The 24,266-nt window shown below is 39.3% G+C and overlaps 1 protein-coding gene across 4 annotated transcripts in view; it reads left to right on the top strand.

The window, feature by feature from the left end:
- The window catches only part of FGD6 (FYVE, RhoGEF and PH domain containing 6), a 74,240-nt gene that overhangs the window by 6,211 nt on the left and 43,763 nt on the right, over positions 1–24,266 (top strand). For all 4 annotated transcript variants that reach the window (XR_012623557.1, XR_012623556.1, XR_012623558.1 and 1 more), the window contains exons 2-3: positions 3,482–5,924; positions 22,574–22,721. Coding sequence is in view for 1 of the 4 variants with exons in the window: in XM_074827036.1 (XP_074683137.1) it covers positions 3,482–5,924; positions 22,574–22,721 (2,591 nt within the window). In the remaining 3 variants the exon portion in view is untranslated. The remainder of the gene's footprint in view (positions 1–3,481; positions 5,925–22,573; positions 22,722–24,266) is intronic.

The following is a 24,266-nucleotide window of genomic DNA, read 5'->3' on the forward strand; positions in this document are numbered from 1 at the left end:
ATTACCATCTCACTTCTTAAATTCTTGTTTAAATTAAGCAGGATGAGCTTTCTTGGGATTTGAGGCATGATTTTTACAGCTTGGATACTTCTGTAGTGATTTCTTGCATTTGTCCCAAGTTTTTATCTAAGAATGCCAGAAGATGACATGGCATGTCACTGAGTCTGGCAGGTGCTGTGTACAGAAATATTTTCAGCTCCCTTCATCTTTTTATATTTATCTCCCTGTAATTTGACGGATTATTTACCACTTGCCTGCAGACCTGCATGGACCTCTCATAAAATAACTATCTACAATGATTTCCAAATTCTCTTCATCTCTGGTTTTAGGTGAACACTTCCATATGGCACCAGGAAAAAGCCCATTGTCCATACAACTCACCACTCCATGTATTTGTTGTATAATGTTTCCTTGATTATATTTACGGTTTTTCACCAAAGAGGCTTGCTTATGCTTGTCACTTAACAAAAAGTCATTCTCATATGACTTCCAGTCATTCCTTACACCTTTATATATAACATTTGCCTCCTACTTAGTTTTCCTTCTATTCAGGATGGGAAATTGTCCCTTTTAAAGCAGTAATATGTAGAACTGGTTTTTTACCCTCACACAGGGGATTAGTTTATAATCAACTGAACTTTAATTTTTGATTTCTAATCAAAATTTAATATACTTTTACCCTTGCCTAGCTGCTGTGATTTTTTTCCTAGGAAGTTCATCACTTGTATTTTTCAGAAACTTAAAGATACTTTGTTGAGGAAAACTACTGGTATGCATTCCCTTCCTGGAGTCTTTCGTCTCGCGTCATATTTATGTTTGAAAGGGCTCTTCATCACATTCCTTTCTGATTGAGTGGTTGACTGCAGATCTGTGTTGATACCAAGATTGTAATGTGCCTGTTAATCTACTCTAGATGAAATGAGCAACCACTTTAAAGCAGATAGTGGTGTCTTTATTATACCACACAACCTGCCCATCTCTTTTGTTTGTCCCAATGCTTTTTAACATTGAAGTAATTTGAAAAATTCTAGTAGGCTTCAGAAATCATATTGAATCACACTTATTATCAGAAGTAAATTTTTCTCCCTCTGTTCATTATCCAGGTTTCCACTATTGGCATATAAGCAACTGGTTTGTTTTCTTTGCATCCCTTTACATTTTCATGTTTTAGTTTTGAATCTTATATTCAGGTAATGGTATCATATCGTAATTTCTGAGTGTCTTCCCTAATAAATACTAGCTGAAAGTCCCGCAGAGTAATCTAGTTTGATTGCTATCCAAAATGTTAGGCAGTCCCACTATAGAGAGAAACTTCCAAGGTTTATGGACTTCAACTTGCGGATGAATAATCCACAGGATATCACTTACCTAGCCAGTGTTTAATCTCCTGTATCTTCTGCAATCTGTTTCTCTCATTTGGGCATCAGGAAGGATTCCCAGACAGACTGTCTCTCCCTTATTTTCAGGGAGCTTTAATAACTTAACAAGTGCTACTGAACATGGCCCAGGTCTACTACTGCTTTGTGTCCTGTGACAAAATGGGCATCCCTTCCTCGTTTTTTAACCATAGAAAACAAGTTCCTTTATTGCCATCACTTTATTCTCCAACTGAATAGACAGTTGCCTTGTCTGAAAGTGAGTGTACAGCTCTCTTCTGCTGTTCAGGATCAGTAGTTGCCCATCCAAAGGTTTGGTTTTTTTTTTCCTAGTGACTCTTCACTCTGTGGGAAACCTGTCTTTGGAGAGGAAGCAGGAGGTGGTACAGCCTTTGCAGTAGCAGGTAGTCACTGCTGGCTGTTGTCAGTGGCTATACGGAGCTGTACCTTTGGAAAGAAATTCTGCATTCCCTTTTGCACAATGTCTTAAAAATTGTCTCTGCCATGGCATTTACCTCTTTGCTAATATAATTGCAGCAAGGAGAGCTAATCTAAGTGTAAGTGGAGTCAGTCTGGATACCATTTAATGATTCATGTCCTAGAAAAACATGGTTTTCCTGTTTCTATAGTAGAGACATTGTTTCTGGCCATCTGCTTAGAGCAGTGGCTTAGCGTTTGGGAAATGCTTGCAACTGAGGGCATCTGCTTTTTTTTTTTTTTCCCCATCTAGATTCTTTCAAACAAACAAACAAAAGTCTAAAACAAAAAAAAACCCCAAACCTGAAACTTTATTCTCTTATTTCTAGGCTAGAGATTAGGATATAGTTGCACATCTATAATAATGATAGTGATAAAAAACAACCAAACACGAAAGCCACAGTTCAAAGGGAATAATAAATCAATGGATTAGACAGTCCCTTTGCATTTGAAACGCTAATTAGCATGTTTTCTTGAGAGTTTTATTTAACATGTGTATGACTTCCTGAAAGCATATGAAAATATTATTCAAAATAAAGGTAATAAATACAGAGGTAGTACATTAAAAAACAGCATGAGAAACTTGTTTACTTTATAAATCAGTTTTCATATGTCAAAAATCACTCAAAGCACTTAGAAATCTGAAATTATTGCAGCACATGGAAATAAATTGGTCATAAATGATCTCCTACAATATTAAAATGTTTCAGGCATACCTTAAAAAAAAAACAACCAACGACCACAAAACAAACAAACAAAAAACCCCAAAGCCACCCAAAACCAACAACATGGTCAAAACTCCATAATCTTCAAGTTCCTTGTGTGCTCCTTTTCCTGCTGTCCACTCTCCCCAGGGTTTGTCATATTGTGCTGTCAAGCAGATCATAAGTCATAGCAGTGGTGACTGTTTCTAGGTTAGACAGTGCCATGTTGGGAAGAGTAATATTCTAAGATGCGCAGAAACAGTATTTTACTTTTACGGTAGGAAACTACTGATTTGCTAGAAATTATTGCATTAACATCACACCACAGACTCATTTAACTGAACTGATGGTAGTGACATGCCAGCTTTACAGCTGGTACAGTGATCCATCTCAATATTGTTTGAAAAGAAGAGGAAGGGAAAGGGGAATTTTAGGCTACACATTTCCAAGGTGGTAGGGGAAGGGACTGGACTGTCATGGTAGTTACCCTAGCTGTTTTGTTATCTTCATGGCTTATTATATATGAGGCACTTAACATATTTGTACCATTTTTAAACAGTATTATAATAGTTCAAACTGCAAGACCAGGCTAATCTGCTCTGCTTTTATTAGCATCATACTTTAGCATCTGAGCAAGTACATGCACTTTCATGAAGTTAAATGTTTTTTAAAGAACAAGTTACCCTTGAAGACTTTTCCTACCACTCCTTGTTTGTCCCTGTTAAAACTAAGAAAGGCAACTAGTAAAAAAGCGGTGGTAGGGAAGGGAGGCATGCTTTTAGGAGAAAAATGTATACACACACACATCGAGATCTTGTAGATCACATGATTTAAATGTCACAAAATTCTAATAATACTGTGGTGTAGGTGAAGTTGTTCTGTGGGCTGATGGTGACTAAAGTCTTTGTTTTCTATCCTTCCTAGAAATTAAGAAGCCGCCAGTGGCCCCCAAACCAAAATTTGTGGTAGGACACAAGGCAACACCTCCACCTGTTGCACCGAAGCCCGATGTTGTACTTTCTGGTGTTATACAAGCAGCAAGGAAAACCAAGCCAGCAATTGCACCAAAACCAAAGGTTCTCAAGAGCTCATCTGTTCCAGAAGTTAAACCTCCATCATCTACACGAAAAAGCACAAAAAGCTTTGAGGAGCACAGGGGAGATTCTTCTCAAACACTAGACCACTTGAACTATAAAAATGAAGCCTCAGAAGGGAGTGCTGGTAACACAGCGTATATTCTACCAGTTTCATCTTGCAAATTTGAATGCCTTCATAAGCTTGGAAATGGGGAGAACACCTGTAAAACTCAGATCATTTTTGAGCACTTTGAAAACTTAGAGAACATCAAAGTTGGTGAAAAAAATACACTAGCTCTGGAGGACAGTCACAGTGAAAAACTGGCAAGTAGAAGTCAGGTGGTTTTGAAAGCCAGCATTTTGGAAGAGAAACTTAAGGATGTTCTAACTCATAGTGTGTTCCCTAACAACAGTCCTGTGAGGCACAGGTATGCAGACAAACTTGACAAAGAGGATGGCAGTGGTTCCAAGAACGATGTTAAAATAGAGTTTATGGAACTTGTACAGTCTTCATTGTCTTCTGAGATAGCTAAAGGGAAGCAACAAAACACTGACGGTAATCTTGGTGCTGATGAATTTCAGATGTCTGAAATTTGTCCTAGTTTGACTGAAAATAACCACAGTTGCTCTTGTCCATTAGCCCAGGAAATACTGGAAAATGAAAATTTAAGTAGCAATAGTGCATTTTCAGGTGAAATAGATATGAAAGCAGATGCTGATATAGCCTCCTTTGAAATGTCTTCAGTCCTGAGCTCAAAAGTGCTTCCTATCCCTAAGCCAAGAAAGCCACGTGCTGCATGTCTAGTCCGTCAGGATGGCATAGACACCCCAGGAGAAGGAACAAAGGAAACATCTAATTCAGAGAAAGATTCCTTTGGGCTTGTGGACCAAAGCTTTAAAAAGCCAGCAAAAATTAATATCCTTGGTCAAAGTGTTTGTTACAATAATAATAATGCAGAAGTGCTTCATCCTGAAAAATGTGAGGTAACTCAAAGCAATGCAGACAAAATGGATCACGTGAAGGAACCGTCTATGGAAGAGTCAACTTCACAAAATCTTTTACCTCAGTTGTCACACAAAACTTCTGATATGGTGGAAAGTGTTGAATGTTCTTTAGATGCAGACCATAACTTAGTTAACTCCATGGATGAGATGACAGATGATACCAGTATGTTAGATGCTGTGGACAGAAGGACTAACTTCATTAGGTGTGATACTTTGTCCATGAGCTTGCCAAAGCAACTTAAATTAACTAGCAGTCAGCACTCATCTGCCTCCAGTAGCCTCCATGTTTCCCCACAAAGATTGGAAGATAAAGAAGTTAAAATAAAGGATGAAAGTTCTCCAAAAATCATTCCTAAGAAACCGCAGAGGCACAGCCTTCCAGCTGCTGGCCTGCTGAAAAAAGCTGCATCAGCAGAGCTTGTGGAGAAAAGTTCTTACACCTCCAGTGAGGACAAATCGAACAGCATTCTGGAAGGATCTCGCTTCACGCATCCACCAGCCAAGGAGCAAGGTGTACTGTCATCCTGTGACATTCCCAAACGTTCTTCTGAGAAACCCATCTGGAAGTTACCTCATCCTATTCTTCCGTTTTCAGGAAATTGTGAATCATTAAAAACTGCTAACATTGCTACCAGCTTCAACCACTTGACTGTTGTGACAAAGCCTAGGGCCAAATCTCTCTCTTCTGTGGACATGGATAGGACAGACAAGCCTTGCAAAGACCATCAGAAGAAAAACAGCTTGAAAAAGTTTCTCAACATGAAACTGTCAGTTTGCTTAATGAAAAGCGACTTCCAAAAATTTCTGTCTAAAGGCAGCCAGTCAATGGATAGTGCTATTGTCAACCTTTCCACCAGGGACGGATATGGAAGTGGTAACAACCAGAATATAGCATCTGTAGGCAATGAAAGGAAAGCTAAATCTGCTAAGGCACATTCCATAGAAATAAATAGTCCGGCGTTACAGAAGAAGAGGCAGAGAAACAGAAGTCAACCTGAGATGCGAAATAACCAAAGGCTGGAATCTTTAGATGGGCATGTACTTTCGGGAGAGGATTTCTCACAAATGCATTTGAATTCTGTAACCACCACTTGTGCTCCAGAGTACGAGAACGTGCGTCACTATGAGGAAATACCTGAGTATGAGAACTTGCCTTTTGCTATGGGTGCTGGGAGGAATCTCTGTTTCGAATGGCATAACTCCAGCAGCGTGGAAGACCAGAGCCCTGGCTTCTATGAGGTTGAGGAGCCTTGTGAAGCTACAAGCAGGCATTTGAGACTTGGCAGGTAAAATAAAGAGAAAAGGGAAGTTAAACAGCTCCATTGTTGGCTGTAAACATGTTTAGATGATGACTTGAGATGATGTACTCCTTTCTTAAATGTCAACAGGACAGTCATTGCTGCATATCTTTCTATATGCTTTTGCTGTTTTGAAAACTGTTTGCACTTGGTAAAGAGTCAAGAGGAAAAGTAAGCTAGTTATTCCTCATATAGGATCAACATCTGGGAAACTAACGTATGTGCTTTTCCAGATTTAATCAAAGCAAATCAGATTCAGTCATGTATTTGTATGCAAGAATACTTAAACGGGGAGGAATGAACCTTACCACAGTCTCAGGATGAACTTGAATATGTGTCCATAGAATGCATAGTTGCTAGGTTAGTAGGGGAAATGAATATATTTTTAGATAGCTGATAGAGCTGGGAAAAGCAGACAAGGTTCTGAGTACGCAAATTCTTCATCAGGTCTTGAAAGCTTTTCAGGTATAACAGAAGATAGGGCCTCTCCCCGAATATAGTGAGTCTTCTGCATCTCCCAGCAAAGGCAGTAGCAGTGCACGAGTTCTGTGTGACTCACACAGAATATTACTGAAAGACGGGGTTTGGTGGCTCTGCAGGTTGCTGCTGTGTTTCATCATCTCAGGAGATGGTGGAGACAGATAATATCAGCATTTTCAAAAAGGGATTGGACCAATTCATAGATATGTCCAAAACAGATGCTAAATGGAATAAGCAGGAACAGATCTTTTAGTATCTGTCATACTATGACTGTGGATGATGAGAAGAGTGGCCAGGCTCATGTTCTCCCTAAATAGCATCACTTACTGTGTCTGTCAGAGTGTAGTAACAGGTGAAGCATTGTTTTGACCCAGTACGGTACCATTTAACTTCTTAACTTCAGCTAATCAGTTGGTTTTACAGATCCCAAAGATTTTATCTCAAACTAGCAATAAGGATTTGAATGAAATATGCAGCCTGTATATCTCATAGTCCCCAGCAAACTTCTTTATACTGTTGAGAATATTTGTATAATGACAAGAATAAATGAGCTAGCTTATAGATAGTCACATTTAACTTCATTTTTCACTAAGCTTCATTTCATCTTGGATGTGTGTGTAGCAAACACATGCTCTGAAGAGTCTGATAGCTGGCCATTCTTTAGGGGAGCATGTCCCCTTACATAGGAGAAGACATGTTTTAAGTAGCATCCTGTGTTAATTGTTTATAGAGTTGATATTCTCAACATTGGACTGTTTGATGGAAAGCATGAAGCCTTATCATGGGAAATAGGATATCTAGTTATGTGCTTGGTATTGGTATATTTATTCATGTGGTTGTTGAGTATTTTTCTTGTTTACAGTAGGGTGTTTCTTGGTTTTGTCTTTGGTATACCTTAAATTCCTGACTGAGTGTATGCTTTTTGTTTAAATCTAATCTTTAGGTATCTTTCAGGGGTTTTTGACCACACTCTCTTGGTATTAGCTTGATTTGGTTTACCGAAGAAGGATGACACCAAACTTAAACAAGAATATATTTTATGTGTTTATGTGATCTATTTTGGTTTGTGTTGTGGTTCTGGATCCAGGTGAATGTTTGTTTTAGGAAAAGAACAGGACAGTTTTGCTGTATGAAGTATGGTAGACATTGAGACTGCAGTTGCTCCTTGAGTGAAATTCTGTAGTTTTCTTACTTGGCTGAGTGCATGAGATGTATAGTTATTCCCTCTCCACACAAACCTTCCCCAGTGCCAATGGTGATTTAAGGGTTTAAGTGATCTCTTGCACCTTGGCACATCTGCACATGTAGCTGCTTCCTAAGCTGGATGTTCTTGACATAAGCCTGTGCTGTGTTTTTCTTTAAAAAGCATACATAGAAAACCATAACCAGAGCCCTTTATATAAGTGTTTATTTTAAACTAAATTACATAGTGAGAAACTACCTTAGGAAACAATTAATGCATGCAGTTACTTCAGTAGACCTCAGGGAACAAAGGAATCCCTAGGAGAAAAAGGGGACGCAATGGGGCAGTGGTCTCCTGATCTGGATCAGCTGCTGGAGAAGCAGGTACAGGTATTCATCTTGTCTCTGGCTTGGGAGGTGTAAGGGTCTCCGCCCAGACGGAGCTAGGCAGGAAGCTTTTCCAGTTTTCCCATCCGTTGTTATCTCAAATCCTTTGAAGCTTCTTTATCAATATCATCTTACCTTTTATGCATAGTTCTTTAAGAGCCTTTTATCATTTCCTGGGCCGGGTGGCATTATAAAACTGGTTAGAGAAACAGTGCTGATGTTATTGAAATAATTATGGCTCTCATTTTCTCCAGCCTGTCAGAACACGCAGTTAGCTCTTTTTTTATAGATCATGGCACTTAAAACTCCTGTAATGCACTGGTAATGGAGATCTCAAAGCAAATTATCTTATGATTAAAGCCAATGTACAAATGAGATTATTGTTCTGAGAAATTCATAGACCAATTGCCTACACTTCTAGTCATAATAGCATATATGCAGTATATTAAGTCTGAATGCCAGGCTTGCCATTACTGGAAGAGTTCAGTGGTGTCTTTACCTCATACTACATTTTTTTTCTGGAGGAAGAAATAAAATTTTCATGATGTACCCAGTGCTTTGGTGTTACTGAGAAATTTCCTGCTGATCCCATCTGGTGAAACCAGTATGCTTTATCGGAGGATGGTAATAGCTTCTGACACTCTAATCCTAACTTCATACATCTTATTAAATTCAGATACGTTTTATTTGCTTGGGCCTTCCCACAGGGATTTAAATGCAAATGGCGGGCCTGGGTAATGGTGGGTATCAGTTGTCACTTACCGCTTGATTTTTGCGTAGATGTCAGCCTCCCTTCAGCTGAAGGTGGGCTTGGCTTTGAAAGGAAGAGAACCAAGGTCCTAATACAGTGTGTGAACCACTGAGGTGGGACAGGCGCTGCTGATGGGAGACTGCTGGGTTTTGTTTGTGCTACATAGTTCAGGGGAATGTTCTCAGGAAGTAATGACAATACCTTGGGAGCAGATAATCCATGCTTTGTTTCCACTCTAGAAAAAAAAAATCTCTTGAAACGGTTTTTAAGGATTGTTTATTTTGTACTAGTCCACCTGTTTGACTACCAATTTAAAATGGATAATTAAGATGAATGTGTTATTATGAGGACTCTGTAAACAAAGTGAGTGAACAATAGCTGCTCTGGAGTAGAAAATATACTGTTAAATGTAAAAGAAATTTTAAATATCATTATCCGGTTGCAGATAACAACAGGGAAAGCAGCTCTTTGGGTTTGTTTTTTTAAGAAATGAATGGTTCAGGCCTGAAAAGTGAGGTGAAAAGTCAGTGCTGCTGGTACCACCACAATTCATTTTAATGTTGTCAGAGACCAGTAGTTGTAACAGTTCTGTTTTCAAGTAACACCATTTCTTTAAAACCTCCTAATCAATGAGAAATTTTTATGCGTTGCTTATCCTCTTTTTAGTAACAAACCTTTATTCTGAGGAGGACAGCAAAATCTTCCTTAAAACTGAAAGTAAAATCGAGTCTACATTTGTCCAGTAATCTAAAGATGCAAAGGAACAATGAATGTACTTTAGGACATCTGTCATGCCATAGAAAACAGAAACTTCTGGATCTTGTGGGCTTCCTTTTTGTTATTTTATTCTAGGCAAGAGAATTGCCCTTCAGGTTGAGCGAGTCTGCTCCTTCACCCTTCAGGGAATAGCATACTGTGTTTACTGGTTACTTTTGACAGTGTTCCTTCAGATGCTGCAAATGTGCATGACTGGTAATTGATTATGACGAATTTTATAGCTGTGTCGTGTTTCAGGCTAGGATTTTTCTTTGGAAAGGGCTGGGGTGAGGAGTATCATTCGACAACAATCCTTTGAGATCTTAATGTTGGTTTAAGTAAATACTGTTTCCTATTTTTCCCACCCCTGCTGATTTAGAATAATCCATTGCTTTTCCAGAAATGAGCATCTCAATGCAAAATGTAAGTTTAGTTTTCCAGACTAAATTCTGCTTTGGTGACTGAGTCCCCAGAGGTCAATTAAGTGTCCATGAAAGCCTTCCTGGAATATTGAATTTAGTATTGAAATCTGTGTGGTTAAGCACTTTGCTTTGATACATATTCCTCTTTGATGTACTGAACTTTGTTGGGGTTGAGACATGCTTCTCATGAGTGGTATTGCACCAGATAAATGTGGTGTTGTTTACGGATTAGCTGCATTAGGGAAGGCAATTGCAAAATTCCCATTCAAAAACATTTCAAGAGAAACACTGAATTAATAAAATACTGCAGGGTCTAAATAGCATTTGAAAGCAGTTTCCAAACACTTGTGCTGAAATTTGAATGCACAAAATATATTTTAGATATTGAAGTTGTTATACATTAAAAGCCACTTTTTTCTTTTTACTGAATTTTATTGAAGGATATAATTTCCTGATAAGTAGAGGCCAGGTATGTGGATTTCATCTGCTTCTTAAGGATGCTAATGGGTTAATTTCTGATCTGAAGAAGGCAGGTTCCTTTTCCTCCATCAGCTCTGCAGTCTTGTCCCGTCTTCTGATCTCCCCCTCTGCTTCTAGCTGGATTCTGCCACCCTTAGTTGTACGTTAAATTCTTTGTGTGCAGTTGTACCTCAGATTTTAATGGAATAGCTTTGACAATATGCTGTGTAGGTTCCCTATCAGACTTCATTATCTTCGATCATGTGTTATCACTGACTTTTTCTGCTTACTTGAGCCTGCCTTTTTCTTTTCCCCTCTCTACCTCACTTTCTCATGTCCGTGTTATGCAGCTGGTAGGCTTCTGCCAACTCTGAGGGCTTGTCAGTAAAGAGTGAGTCAGATGGCTTAGATCTCCACTTCCCATCCCCCATGAGGCTGAATGCAAAGCATATCTGGCATCCCAGCTCTGGTGCTTGGGAGCAGGGAATGGACAAAACAGTTCTTGGCGACTGGGCATAAGGAATATTACGTTTTGCTGACTTCTCATGTTTTGCTTTTACAGACTATGAAGAAACAAATTCTTTAATGAAGTTAGGGGTGTCTAATCAGAGTCCAAATTAGTGAAAAATGGAAATATTGGTGAGAAGTGGTAGTACTGTTGCTTGGGAATATTGATGTTCTAACACAAGGACTTTGGGAAGGAATTGGGTGCATGCAGATGGTGGGACCTTCATCGTGGGGCTGTACACTGCTCAAGGAGCTCCTCTTTCTGCACAGTTAGGCGAATCACTGATCTTGGGTCTGGAATTATTCTACTTTGTAGTGTCAAGTTAATTATTTTATACTACTAGGGTAGCATGTGAAACTACATGAAAGACTTGCAGTGAATTTTTTTGCTCAGGAAAGCATATGGGGTGTTTTGGGTTTTCTTCTCTTTCCTTGCAAGAAACGTTATGCAAGTCATTGTCTCCATGGTCTGCTTTTCCAGTAACAAAGGGAGTTTTCCTTAGTATTGGGGTGGCTTTTGGTCATACAGCTTTACAGTTTAGTATGCTATACAACCTGAAATAAAATTTATCTGTTGTAAGGAGAATATATGCACTCTGGGAAAATGCCTAAATCTTCTAAAGCAATCTGGGAGAAGTATGCCAATCCCTCCCCCCCCCCCCCCCCCCCCCCCCCCCCATTTTTTTTATATCAGAATAAATAGGAACTTCCTTGCTTTAAAAGAATCTTGACACATTCTCATCCAAATGTGTTTGAGATGTGCTGATTTCATCTGTTTTGATGCTGAGAAAGATTCTGAGGTCTGATGCTTTCTCTCTCCAACTAGAGAGAGAAAGGAGTTGGAGAACTGCATTTTTCTAATACCAAGTCCATTATTCTATTATACAATCCAGTCTTGAAAAGGTTTGAAAGGTCTTATGAAATGGAAACAACTGTTGTCATGAAAGAGAATTTTTGTCTTTGGTATTTCTTTCATCCCACTTTTCAAGGGCTCCCTGTTGATTTTGGTAAAAGAGGTGGGTGAAGCAGGTTGACATGAACACGACACACAGGGAAACTTTTGACAGAGTTGGAGGTGCAGTAATGACAGATTTCCAATTTATCAGATGGTAGGACAAGTGCTACAGAAAAACAGATGTGGTTTAAGTTCTCGACGTTATCTTTTTAGCAAGTGTAGTTGGGGCTGGGCATGTTTGTGAGTATGAGAGAGGGAGCAAGCTGACAGTGGTGATGAGGCAGGCGCTGCTGGGTTGCGCTGCCCGGCTGCTGCGTGAATCCCTCTGCTGCTCTCCAAAAGGTTTGGTGGTTACTTTTGTCAGTCTTCTGCAGTCTAGAAAATTGCATCACGTTAACCCTGGAGCACGTGCAGTCCATGTGCATTAGAAGAGACATTTTGAGGGTAAACTGTGCTATCCTTTGTTTCCTACTGAAGAAGTGCTCAGCAGAGATGGCAAAAATGTCCTAACTGTGCTGTTCCCATCGATCTCCCAGTACAATACAAGGATGTCCTCGTCCTTCCTCCCGGTGACGTTGCCTCAGCTCAGCGTGTCAGCTCTTGCTTCCAGCCGAAGGGTGACTTAGTGGTATGCAGGAGAGCCTGAAGTAAGCAAAGCAGTGCATAGAAACCCTATGTTCTTTAGCCTGCTTCCCATAAACAGGATAACAGGAACTCAGGTGTCATGCACTTTCATAAATTAATCACCAATGCTTATCTTTTTCTTTCCTCTTTTATTCCATGTCTGGTTTGGTTTTTTTTTTCCTAATTTTGGCATTCTTCGTATGTATTTCCTTTTCCTTAAGATGGGGGAAGAGAAGTTAATGTTGCATATTTGTCACTGGATGCTGGCCTTTCTCCCCCACCTCCAACACACGTGCTCTGTCTCCAGTTGTCAACTGTGGTTTAACTGCAGGTTAACAAAATGTAGCTCCAGAGAGTATCTCAGATGTAGAATGGAGAGTCAAATGTGACATGAGAATTGATGAAAGACCCATTTATATGCTCAGCAACAGCTTTTTCCTGTGGGTTATTTTCAACATTGGCTCAGGAAATGTGTTTGTGAAGCTCTGTGGTACTCTCGTTTGTATAGTGGTATTTTAACTGCAGCAAGTTCTAATGTAATTGTATATGAAAAACAGTAAGTTTTTTGGGGCGTAAAATAAATGTTGAAAGAAAGCAATCAAAGTATTAACTTCAGTTTTTATTTAAATGTCAGCAGTGATATTAATATGCCTCATTTACCCAATGTTTACATTTGATCCAGTTAAAGATATTTTAACAAATAGACTTACAAAACTATGCAACTATGTTGTTGTGATGCACTAGACAGAATTTAGGTTAAGGAATGCAGATTTTATTTTAGATGCTACAATCCAAGAAGTTTCTTTTAAAAATAGTAAGTTTACACAAGTTTTAATTTTTCCTTAAAACATCTTTGTGCTTACAAGAAACTGCTCCACTCGAGCAGAAGTGGACTAAAAAATATCTAAGATGCATGTAAATAAATGAGTTTTTAATCAAAACTGCCATTTTGATAGCTACAGCCTGAGGCTTATGGCTCAGTGATCTCAACTACACAGAGTTCAGTTTTGGTTTGTTGGGTGTTTGGGGTTTTTTTTCCCCCCAGTGGTGTTCCTGGGGGTCAGATGTTCTGTATTGATTTTGAGATGAGCTGAAAAGTTTAGGCAAAAAGTGTCTAAATCCCATTCTTTTTCTAATCAGTGCAGAAGATTAGAGGAAGAGAGAGAACAAGTCCAATCTTGCAAGCCACTCAGTTATTCTTTACAGCTAGTCTGTGTTGGCCTCAACCAAACTATTTCATCATCTATTTTCCAGCAGACTACCCAGGAACCTGCATCAGCTCCCATGTATGCAGACGGTCATGTGTTTAATAATTATAAAATATATATATTTTAAAACTAAGTCACTACCTTTTGAGTACTCTGCTACTTAGCTCTCTTTTGTCATCTTATCTTCTAGGTGTCTGACATGTAAAAAAATGGACTGGAATAAGTTGTGCGTTATTTTTAAATTGAATGAGCAACTTTTTGAAGAGAGGTATTACAACCTTGATTTCAGGGACAAAGTCACCCAAAAATCATAAAAATAATGATAAATTAATACAGAAGGTATTTGGGACCTTGCATTAACTCTGGTTTTAGTGAAGCAGAAATAGTTATACATTGGAATGTCATGGTAGGTCTGGCAAGGTAAAATCGATTTTGTTTGAAATAGGTATTAATAGGAGGTTTTGTTCTCATATGGTCTAAGTTTTCCCTTTCCTATTTGATGTATTCAGTTTGAGATTTTGTCACATTTTTATTACAGTTTTCTAGAAGTCTGTTCAGTGTGTGTTGGAGTTGTGTTACGGTTTTTCTTTTTTTGTGTGACTGGAAAGTAAAGTGTTATTTTTCTTTTGATCCTGCTGTCCTCTCCCAATAAGCATTTTCCTACTAGGGTCTGTTTTGTGAATTGAGAGAAGTTAGAATAGCGGGTCCTGATTATAAATGAGTGCTGTATTTTGGTGGTCCTGCTTTATACTGTTTATCACTTCCATGCCGGGAGTTTTTCCAATACTCTTGGCCATGAGCACTGCAGCTCTCCCTATGAAACAAGTATTAATGATAAGGGAAGGCAAAAAGCTGTAAATTCTGCAAAGACTTCCCTCTTTGCCTACCCTGGGAGGCAGGTAATCCCTTACAGTTTTAGGTGGTGAAGGGAAGAACTGATGCAGCAAATCTTTCTCCTGTACAAGTCTCCTGGCAAGAGTTTAAATCCCTGGGTTTTCTGCAGTATTTCCCTTTCCAGTACCAATGCTCCAGACTGTTCCCTTGTATCCTCTTGGATTATATTCTGCTACATTGGCATAATGTCCTTTTGGCACTTTTTCTGGGGCCACCCAGCAGAGGCAGGGTAATGCGACCATCTCTCCTCCTGTCACGATGACAGTGGTGCCATGCTGCTCGGGAGCACTGGTTTTCTTGAAGACTTTTAAAACTGAAGACTCTTCTTTTTTTTGAATGCAGCTTTTCTATGGTGAGTGTGGAAACATCTGAAGTACGTGTGTGTGTTTATGTTGAACTTTCCAAGGAACTGAGGAATTGTCAACAAATGGTCTCGCTGAAGATTGCTCCTGTGAGCATGGGAGGCTGCCTGCAGCGAGAGCCGTCCGCGGGCGCCTCTGGCCGCGGGAGCTCGTGTTTTCAAATCGCAGCTAAATATGGAGATAATCTGAGAGCTGTTTGCACCCTTTTTAAACTGTACTTTTTAAATAGTGCAACAAAGTACGCGCATGACTGTATTGATCATAGTGTGCCTGAAGTAGGGTGACTGACAGAATGGGTTGCTTAAAAAAAAAAAAGGTACAAAATTTATTAAGTGTGAAACACATATGACAAATGCCTTGCTTATTTTTTGCTTAGAATGTGAGTCTTTTTTTTTTTTTTCTTCTTGTGGAAGAAAGAAATAAGTACTGTCTTGGCCTGAGGATAACAAATACTAAACTAAATGCTGCTGACTGCAAACACTAGGAGAACTTGGTTACAGCAAGTCAGGTGTTGCAGTTTGCAACATGCTCAGCAAGTATTAAAGGAGATGCCAGTGGCATGATCTAACAGGCTAAATTGGTGGCAGCTCTTGGCAGTGTTTGTGATATACTCCTTGCACAGAAAACCCAGGTGTGAGCTGGGAGCGCCAGAGGTAAGGACGGGGACAAAGAGGGTAGTTCTTGGCGTATCTCTTGGCAGGAGCAAACTCCCTGCATTCCCACCTGACCTCTCTCTGAGCCAGCCCTTTGCCCAGGAGGCAGCAAGCAGCTTTCAAAATACAAGTGGCTCTGAACCAAAATCCATTTCACAGAGATTGTCCTGAGCTTCTCTTTTGACAGTGTATCACTGTCATCAAGGGTCCTGACTTCCTATAAAAAATGTAGATGCTTACGCATGCATACAGTACATAGGATACTGTTTAAAAGAATTCTGTTTCAATTCTTAAAGTCTTTAAATTGCAATTTGAAAAAGTAACCTGACATGCACAAAGTGTTTTCAATTTGAGTTGCTTAGCTAGATGCAGGTTGTCTCTGTTTCCTATCTGTGATTCTTGAGGAGTGTTTATGTTTGTAATTGTATCCTCCCCTAACCAGCCTGGAGAGAATTTAGCACAACAGTTGTAAGTGATACAAATAATCATGGATTCATTGGTCTAGTTTGTTTGCCTCTTGTTTTGTGGTGCCTTTTTTTTTTTTTTTTAGGACTGTCATGAAGGTCTGTTTCATTCCTCAGCCATGTCACCTATGGAAGGATAGCTTGAAGAAGGAGCTAATGAATCTCACAGGTGCAATCTGTTCAGGTGGTCTTAAAAAATATAAATAAAAGGGAGATCAAGATTAACTGCCTGTCATGGTCCCTAGCATCAGACCAATAAAAACTCTGGTCTGTTGCCTGTTTTGTTGTTATTAGTCCTAATAATATGAAGAATTTATTAAAATCATTGGGTTGTCACTGCAGAAGAATGAATGGCATAACTTTAATGCTATTGTGTAAAATCCTATTTGAGAGGACACCTTGCTATCTCACCCTCTCGCTGTGAAAAAGCACCATTTTTGGCAGAGAAGTTGAAGCCCAAGCAGCTCGGCTGCAATAAGGCAACCAGTCCTCAGTGCTGGCAGCCAAGCCAGCACTGCAAGAGCCACAGCAGTATCCTGCCTTCCTCACACTGTCCACTCCACCTAGAGAGGAGAGACGTGATCTCAGCTTCAGCTCTTCCCATCTGTACATTTGTCATTAAACCAGAGAGGTGACTGATGCTGTAGGAGTAACTCAGATAAGTAGCCGCCTGGTCCAGGCTGCCTTTCATCCTCATTTGCTGCTTAATGGTCTGGTATGCCTGAAGGAGAAATGAAAAGCAGGGGGACATGAAGAGGTCGATGAGGGAGGGAATTTTTTAGCTTTAATGGTAGATAGTCACCATTGTTCACAGAATCTGAAGTTTAAATTATGAGATGAATATGATGGGTTAGGGTCCAGGTGCATCTAGAGTGATAGGAAGTTCATCTTTATGCTTTCCAGGCTGGTTTGCAAAAGGAAGCATGCTGAGGATGGTTGTGGAACTGAGGTATTGCAGCAAAATGTAACTCATCCAAAAAGTGTATTGATGCATTTATTAATCTTGCTGATTAGTAATCCCATCATATATTTTCTTAAAACTTTCACAGGAGCTCACTAGTGATCTTGGTTAGTATTCATTATTATCTTTGTGTTCTGCCAAGTATGCTTGCTTTCTAGAACTGATTTCCTTTTTTCCAAAACCCTGCAGTAAACAAATATTAGATAAAGACACTGAACTGTCTTAAATAAAAAGTATTAAAGCAAAAGGAAATTCACTAAAGCAATTTTTAACCAATCAATAATTTCACTTTTGCTTTGGCTTTCCAAGAGCATTTTCTGTTGTCTTGAGCACCCAAATCAGATAATTGGTTCCTAAATTGTTTTGGGATTGTAACTTGATTTCTGTATTTGCAGCCCTTCTTTCTACCTCGAAAGAGAGATTCAAAATTTAGATAGGACCTAACAGAAAAGATGCCATAGAACTTTTTTTTTTATTATTATTCCTTTTTATCCTTGTGATTTCCCAGAAGCATACAGCTAGGATCCATTGAGGGAATTGGTCAGTGAGGCATGTTGCCTTACCTACAGCTACTACAAGTATAAGGTGCTATGACAAAATAGAACAGCCTTATCAGCTATTGCCTCCACAGAGAGCCAGTGTGCTTTCAGGTCTTAAAAAAAAAAAAAAAAAAAAAAAAAAGGCAGCTGAACGTGCCTTAATTTTTGAAATAGATTGCAGGGACTGGCGATATTAAAAACTGAAAATAGATGGACAGCAATAGTAATTGTTGCCTCTCTGGAGGAAAGGGAGATGCAAGCAGTTATGAAAGGATTGTGAAACGCTGTAACAATGCAAAAAAGATTTGAGATGAAATATTATAGGAGGGTATGCTTATTGGCTCTCTGATGTTATGGTTGTATTTGTTAGTTGAGTAGGAACTTCAGTTTGTGTACTTTGCCTGTATGTTGAAGGCTTTCTTCAAAAATTAACAAACAAAAATACACACAAAAACCAGCAATGAAATACTGGAGGAAGAGACAGAAGACTGGTAAAGAAGCTGGGGCACTGCTACAAAAAGCAGAGTAGAATGGACACTCCTTTACAAACAGTGAAAGGATGAGAAAAGAATATAACAGTGTGTTGTGTGCAAGTTTCTGTTCATTCAGCATTCCTACATATTTTTGATTACTTACTGGAAGTCGAAAAAAATATAAAAATAATGAAAATCACAAGGAAATGTGTGTAAAGCAGCAGCAGCATGGATGAATCTATTTTAACAAATACTTCGGAGCTGTAGAAACTTGCTTTTTAGTAATGATGGTGATGTTAACTCTTGAAGTAATTCCAATATACTATAAAATAATGTTAAGGTGTTCCATGGTAGAGAATCTCTCTGAATCATCTCAGTCAAGCTTAAAATACTATTTTTTTATATTTGCTTTCTAAATGAATTGGGAACTGAGACTGAAATTTTAATTGTGACTTCAGGCTCTAGTGTCCTATGCGGTGTCTAAATCAGCAGTGCATAAAAGTGAAGCCTCAGGTGTATTTGAAGCTTCTAATACCAATAAGCTAGTTTGAACTAATCTTGGTCGTCTTTCAAAGACAATAAGAAGTTTTTATGCTGACTAGGATTTATTTTGTTGTAATAGCTGCATGGCGGTTTTGACAGTTTATTTTGCTGTATGTCTTACTAGGACTGGCATGTTTTGTTTCATTAATATTTTACTATTACATTAAGAAAATACAGCGCAATGTATATACTTCATTCCATAAACTGCTCATTCCAAGGCAAACTAATGATCCTTTCATTTTACATGTCAAATAGAAAAACCCCACATCTATATTTAGATAACTTGCTCACGAGATACGGCAAGATATTCTTACTCAGTGGGCAGCACGTTGAGTTGGCAGTGATGGTGTTTCACATGACTGATAATGCAGAAGTTTCTCTTTAGTGCTGTGGGTAGGACAAAGAATCGTGATGAAGAGGGAACAAGATAGAGATAGTTCACAGTATCCCCGAAATACCTATCAGAAGAGCTGCTTAAAAATAACCATTACTGCATGCTTGTGGTATTTTGGAAAAGGGGAACTGATATGTGGTAGAAAAGATTCTGTTTATTTAAAGATTTACTACTCTTTCCAAACTCATTTAAAGGCTGAAAAGGGTTTCACTTCATCTAGACAAAACTTTTTAAGATAAATATATATACACTTACATTATAGATGGCTACAGAGGTACAGAAAAGAGTAATCAGTAAATACAAAACTGCTTTCTGTTTCAACAGAAAAGCCATATTATTTATGATGAAAGGTTAAGGGGTAAGGTACAAGGAGAGTCACATGTTCTCCAGCACATGGCTGATAAAGGCAGATCAACACAGTGACTTTGTCACCATCTCCTCTGAAGAAGACGACACAGACACAGAATGCCCATGGCTACAGTATTGCATCCTGTCCCTGAACTGGCATCTTGTTTGATTCTGGAAAATGCCTGGGTGTGAAATGATTTTTGATCGTTAATCATCTAATCATCCACTTAAAAAAAAAAAAAAATCAACAAAATATATCAGGTGGAAGAACCTGAGGGCTGTGTTAGGCTGTGAGCTGAGAAAATACAGGATAAAGATGTATTGGGATTACTCTGAGGTGCTTTGACTGGTGGTGCAGATAATGTAGGCAAGATTTGGTAGATGGTTCTCTCAGCTCTCATAGTTTCCTTTACACGAATAGTAGGTGCATGCGCACCACAAAGGCAAGAAGAGGAGCTTACCACTTAAACATTGTGATTCACAGGAAGAAAAAAAATGTATACAGCTCTCATTTGTGGATACTTACTAAACATCCTAAATCATCAGGAGTTAATTATTGAAAATGTGTAGTAGTTTTTTTACTGAAATGTTCTATTAGATAAACTGATTAACCTTTCATTTAGAAAATTCTTCAGCCAATATAGGCCAGCTAATATGATTTTCATCCTTCAGTGGTGACTGGATTATGTTTGTGGAAGCAGAATACAGCCTCACATAGAAATATGCTTGTTTCTGACTTCCAAAAGGACAGGTTTTCTGAAACTTTTTAAGTGTTGGCACAGTTGCCCTGAAAAGTTTAAATCTAAAATGATAGGAAAATATGGGAGTGGGCATCCTGTAGAATATGCTTAGGCTAAAGAACTATAATTTCACAAGTGTGAAAATAATGTTTTCTGTATGGGAAGGAACCTTAGTTAAAGGAAATTGAAGCAGCAATTAAAGCAAATATTAAGTATAGGAGAAAGGGCAATAAAAAAGGTGTGGTTACAGATAAAGTGCTTAATACATTTTTCAGTGGGGAAAAAATATCCCAGAACAGATGTATATTCAGTGACAGATGTGGATGGTAAAACTGTGACTAACATAGTAAAGGAAGGAATAGTAGTAGTAATTTCTGTTGCAGGTTTTGAGTAAAGCAGGGGGATATAGCTACCTCATGTAATGCTACAGATGTAATAAAAATGTTTGTTGTCTGTAAAATAAGAGGATAAGAGAAACATCTGCTAAAATAAACATTCTCAGGCCAACAGGTCATTTGACTGTGAATTAGATAGACTAGACGAGGAGTTTTCTGAATTGAAGTTAACAAGTAACTGCAGAAGTCTTATGCTAGTGCAGTTCCAGGGAAAGCTCCAGTGAAAAGACGCTTTTTTGCCTTCCTGAAGCTCATGGAGGCTTTGTGGGAGCCGTCCCTGGAGTACTCCACACACTGTTGTGATCAACGCTCACCTCTCTGGTGGCTGCTCTCTTCCTGTGTGAAGTTGATAATTTCCAAACTGAAATAAATGGGTGTCTCTCTGCACCCTGGGTGCTGCAGCTTTGGCTCAGGGACTCGTTTGAACTCTCGGTGATGAGCTTGCAATCTCCTTCCTCCACCCCATTAGATTCTGGGAGACAGTAACTGCTCGGGTGTTTCCTGAGTCCTTCCTGTGTTGTCTTAATAGAACCAAGCTATTTCAATCTTTTCTATGTCTTCATGGCTGACTAAGGTCTGTTCACAGGCCAACTTATCTTGTCTCATCTCTGAATATATTTCTATTTTTAATCAGGATTTGTGTGTTGCTTTGTTTGGTGGTTTCTTTTTTTTTCTTTTTTTTTTTTAACTCTACCTTGAGCACTAAATAATCAACGCATTGCTGTGGCTGCCAGAGCATCCTCACGCAGCTGGTATTCCTTACTTTGGCTTTCCATGTTACTGGCAGCCACCTCCCATGGGACCCATGCTGATAGTTACTAGAAACTATCACAGCTGGAGGTGGTGAGTCTGAAGAGCTGCCCTCCATCCCTGCTTTCTTGTGATTCAAAGCTGGGAAAAGAAAAGATCAGTTGTAACCATCCCTCATGTAGGGAGGGAGAGGGCAGCTGTATGAAGAAGTGTGTAGCCCCGACAGATGCTGGCTGCACAAAATTAGATGTTGATCAGCACAGTGAGATCTCTGCTGGCTGCAACAGCTTGGGGACAAGGGTTTCTGAATTTGCTTTTTGTTTTGTAGGGTAGCTAATCACTTTTGGCTCATATCACAATAAGCCTGCTGTGGCATCCCAGCATCTTTTTGCTGGCCTTGAACAGAGATTATGTGAATTTAGACGCAGCTTTAGTGTAATTGGCAGTTATCAGATATTTTTAAGGATTAAAAGTAGGAGCCCAGGGATTTGCTGTGTTTCTGTGTAACTTTACCAAAACTTCAGGGTCTGTTTCCTCTAGTCTCTGTTTTCTTCTTTATCTTTCCCTACCCCCTTTTTTACTTGCTTCTAGAATTGCATTTCTTAAATCTCTACTGAAGTTGTCAAGGCTAGTTAGAGGAAGAAGGTTGTGTGCCTGTCTCATGCAATTTCTGTATTGCAAATACAGCTGAAGCTAATGAAAAGTGACCTCCATAATCATTGTATGGCAGCAGAACAAGGTTATATTTTATAGCTTTGACAGCTACCTGGAAGGTGTCAATCTCTGAGGGATGGGAGTTTTTAATCACAAAAGATTCTGCTTTCTTGTTTCTAAGAAGAATTATTGGACAGAATGGTTACAATGTTTTCATCTCTGATGCAGTTGTTTAGCGTATGCGTTGAGAAACAACCCTGTATACAAACATGCCTCTAAAATTTCAGACAGAAAGCTCCAGTCTGAGTACCATATCTGGAACAAGTCCTGATGCTGTGAGATAGAGGAGAGCAAAACAGCTATGATCTTCCTTTATCCCCTGGCACACAGTACAAATATTGCACTATACATGCACATAGCAATAAGGGAATAGATTTATCACACTTTACTGTCAGGCAAACTCTGATGGACAAGAATAACATAGATACTCCGAAGGTACTGGTGGCTTTTGTTTGCTGTCAGTGAGCATTGTGTCAATACCAGCATAGATAAAACATTGTGGAGTTATGATTCCACTGTGGAAAAGCCTATCACTGTCATCGTCATCTTCAGACTACCCACTACTGTTCTCAATGTTTCTGATACCAAGTAGACCATTTATTGTGGGGTAAAACAGAAAGCTCATTACATAAATAAAGTATGGTATGTTTATCAGCTATACATATTTTAATTTTAGGTCCGTAGAAGAACACCATGGTCATCCTAATGTGATAATGGGAGATCTTCAGTCAGATGAAGAAGATATCATGAACAGTTCTGATGAAGATGATGACACAAATTCTGATTCCAGTAAAGGGGAGCCTGATCCTCAAGAAGATAAACAGGTATCCCTTTATCTTCTGAAGCTATTTCTCACTCTTGCACTGTTTTTAAAGTTGTAACCTGTTGGGATATTTTCAAATAAAAGGTATTGAGTGAACATAACTTTCTATATTTTTTTTTTTGTCATTCTTATTGTTTAGTGTTTTTTTTCTAAAATTTCAATTTGTCTACGTTAGCCTGACATTAAGAGGTCAAGTGTGGAAATATCCCACTACATACTCTGTGTTGCCTGGCATATTTTTCTTAATCTTTCACTGAATCATGGAGCTGTAGACCTGCCTGCCATGCCCCTCTAATAGAGCTACATGCACAGATGTATGTTCAGAGATCTTCAGTTTTGAGACTTGTAAATACCATTTAAGGAGGCTGTCTACGCCTCACAGATCCTAGAGTGCCCAGTGTCTCTTGCAGACCGAACATTTAAAATCAACCTTTGATTTGACAGTCTTGGTGAAGCCCAAAGAAAGGGGCCACGTGAATGTTGCTAGGTCTGAGAAGGCCCTTCTGAAAAATCTCTGGGAAGCTGTAGCTTTGACTGGATGGTCCTATTTTGGGGGTCTTGTCAAGGGCTGTGTCCCAGTAACCATTTCTGTGCAGGCAGCTTTCTTGCATTTGCAGGTTCTGCATACTAACCTGCCAAATCACTGCTTGGCACACAGGGGGCAGATGACTGAACCAGTTTTTAATTCTCCTTTTCAGTGGCATGAAACACAAAGGGCGCAACCTGCCTTTCAGCTTTTAAGTTCCTTAATTCACTCCTTTGGTGCTGAGGAGAGATTATTGGTGTGCTCATGAGAGACACGTTGTTGTGGGCTTGCAGAGCCACCTCTATGGCTCATGGAGGAGTGTAAGCCACACTTGACTGTTGGGTTTGAGGTCTGACCTTCTGCTAGCTTCTGCAAGTGCCAGCTGGAATGATTCTCCCTTATTTCAATGTTGTTTACTTTTCAAATGAAGAGCAGGAAGACAGTGCTAACTACTCAGTATGAAGTGAAGTTCTGGGAGTCCTGTCCCTCTCCTTGGGGATAACCACTTTTGTACTTCTCGGTCCTGGATGCCCTGACACCAACCTGGTCATAGACCAGTGCCTCTCCTCAGCATCAGTCCTGGCAGCTCTGTTTCCTTTGGTAGTAGTTATATTTCCTTCCTTTCCTTAAAAATTAATAATAATTTAAAAAAATAATGAGACTTTTTAGTGCTGGAAGAGAAGACTTGATGATGACGTGTCAGACCTGAATGTCATTTAATCGAATTTTCCGAGAGGAATAAATTGGGGGAGAGAAAGAGAGTCGAGGGAAAAGCTTGTTCCTGTGAAACTAAGCAGGACTGTACCTGTATAGAAGCTAACTTACCTTGCGTGCCTCTAGAAATGCCCTCAACCTTTCACAACGGAGTTTTACAGGAAAGTATCCTGATTACAAGGCTTCTTGGGCAGGTTTCACGGAGTAATTCAGCGCTTGCTGTGAAGCATCTGCTCGTCGGCTTGCTTCAGCCGCTTGTGGCACGTGTGGCCGGCAGCTGGGGATTAACAACCAACTTCCGAACAG

The sequence above is a fragment of the Strix aluco genome, chromosome 5, assembly GCF_031877795.1.
Source record: "Strix aluco isolate bStrAlu1 chromosome 5, bStrAlu1.hap1, whole genome shotgun sequence".
NCBI classification, from domain to species: Eukaryota; Metazoa; Chordata; class Aves; order Strigiformes; family Strigidae; genus Strix; species Strix aluco.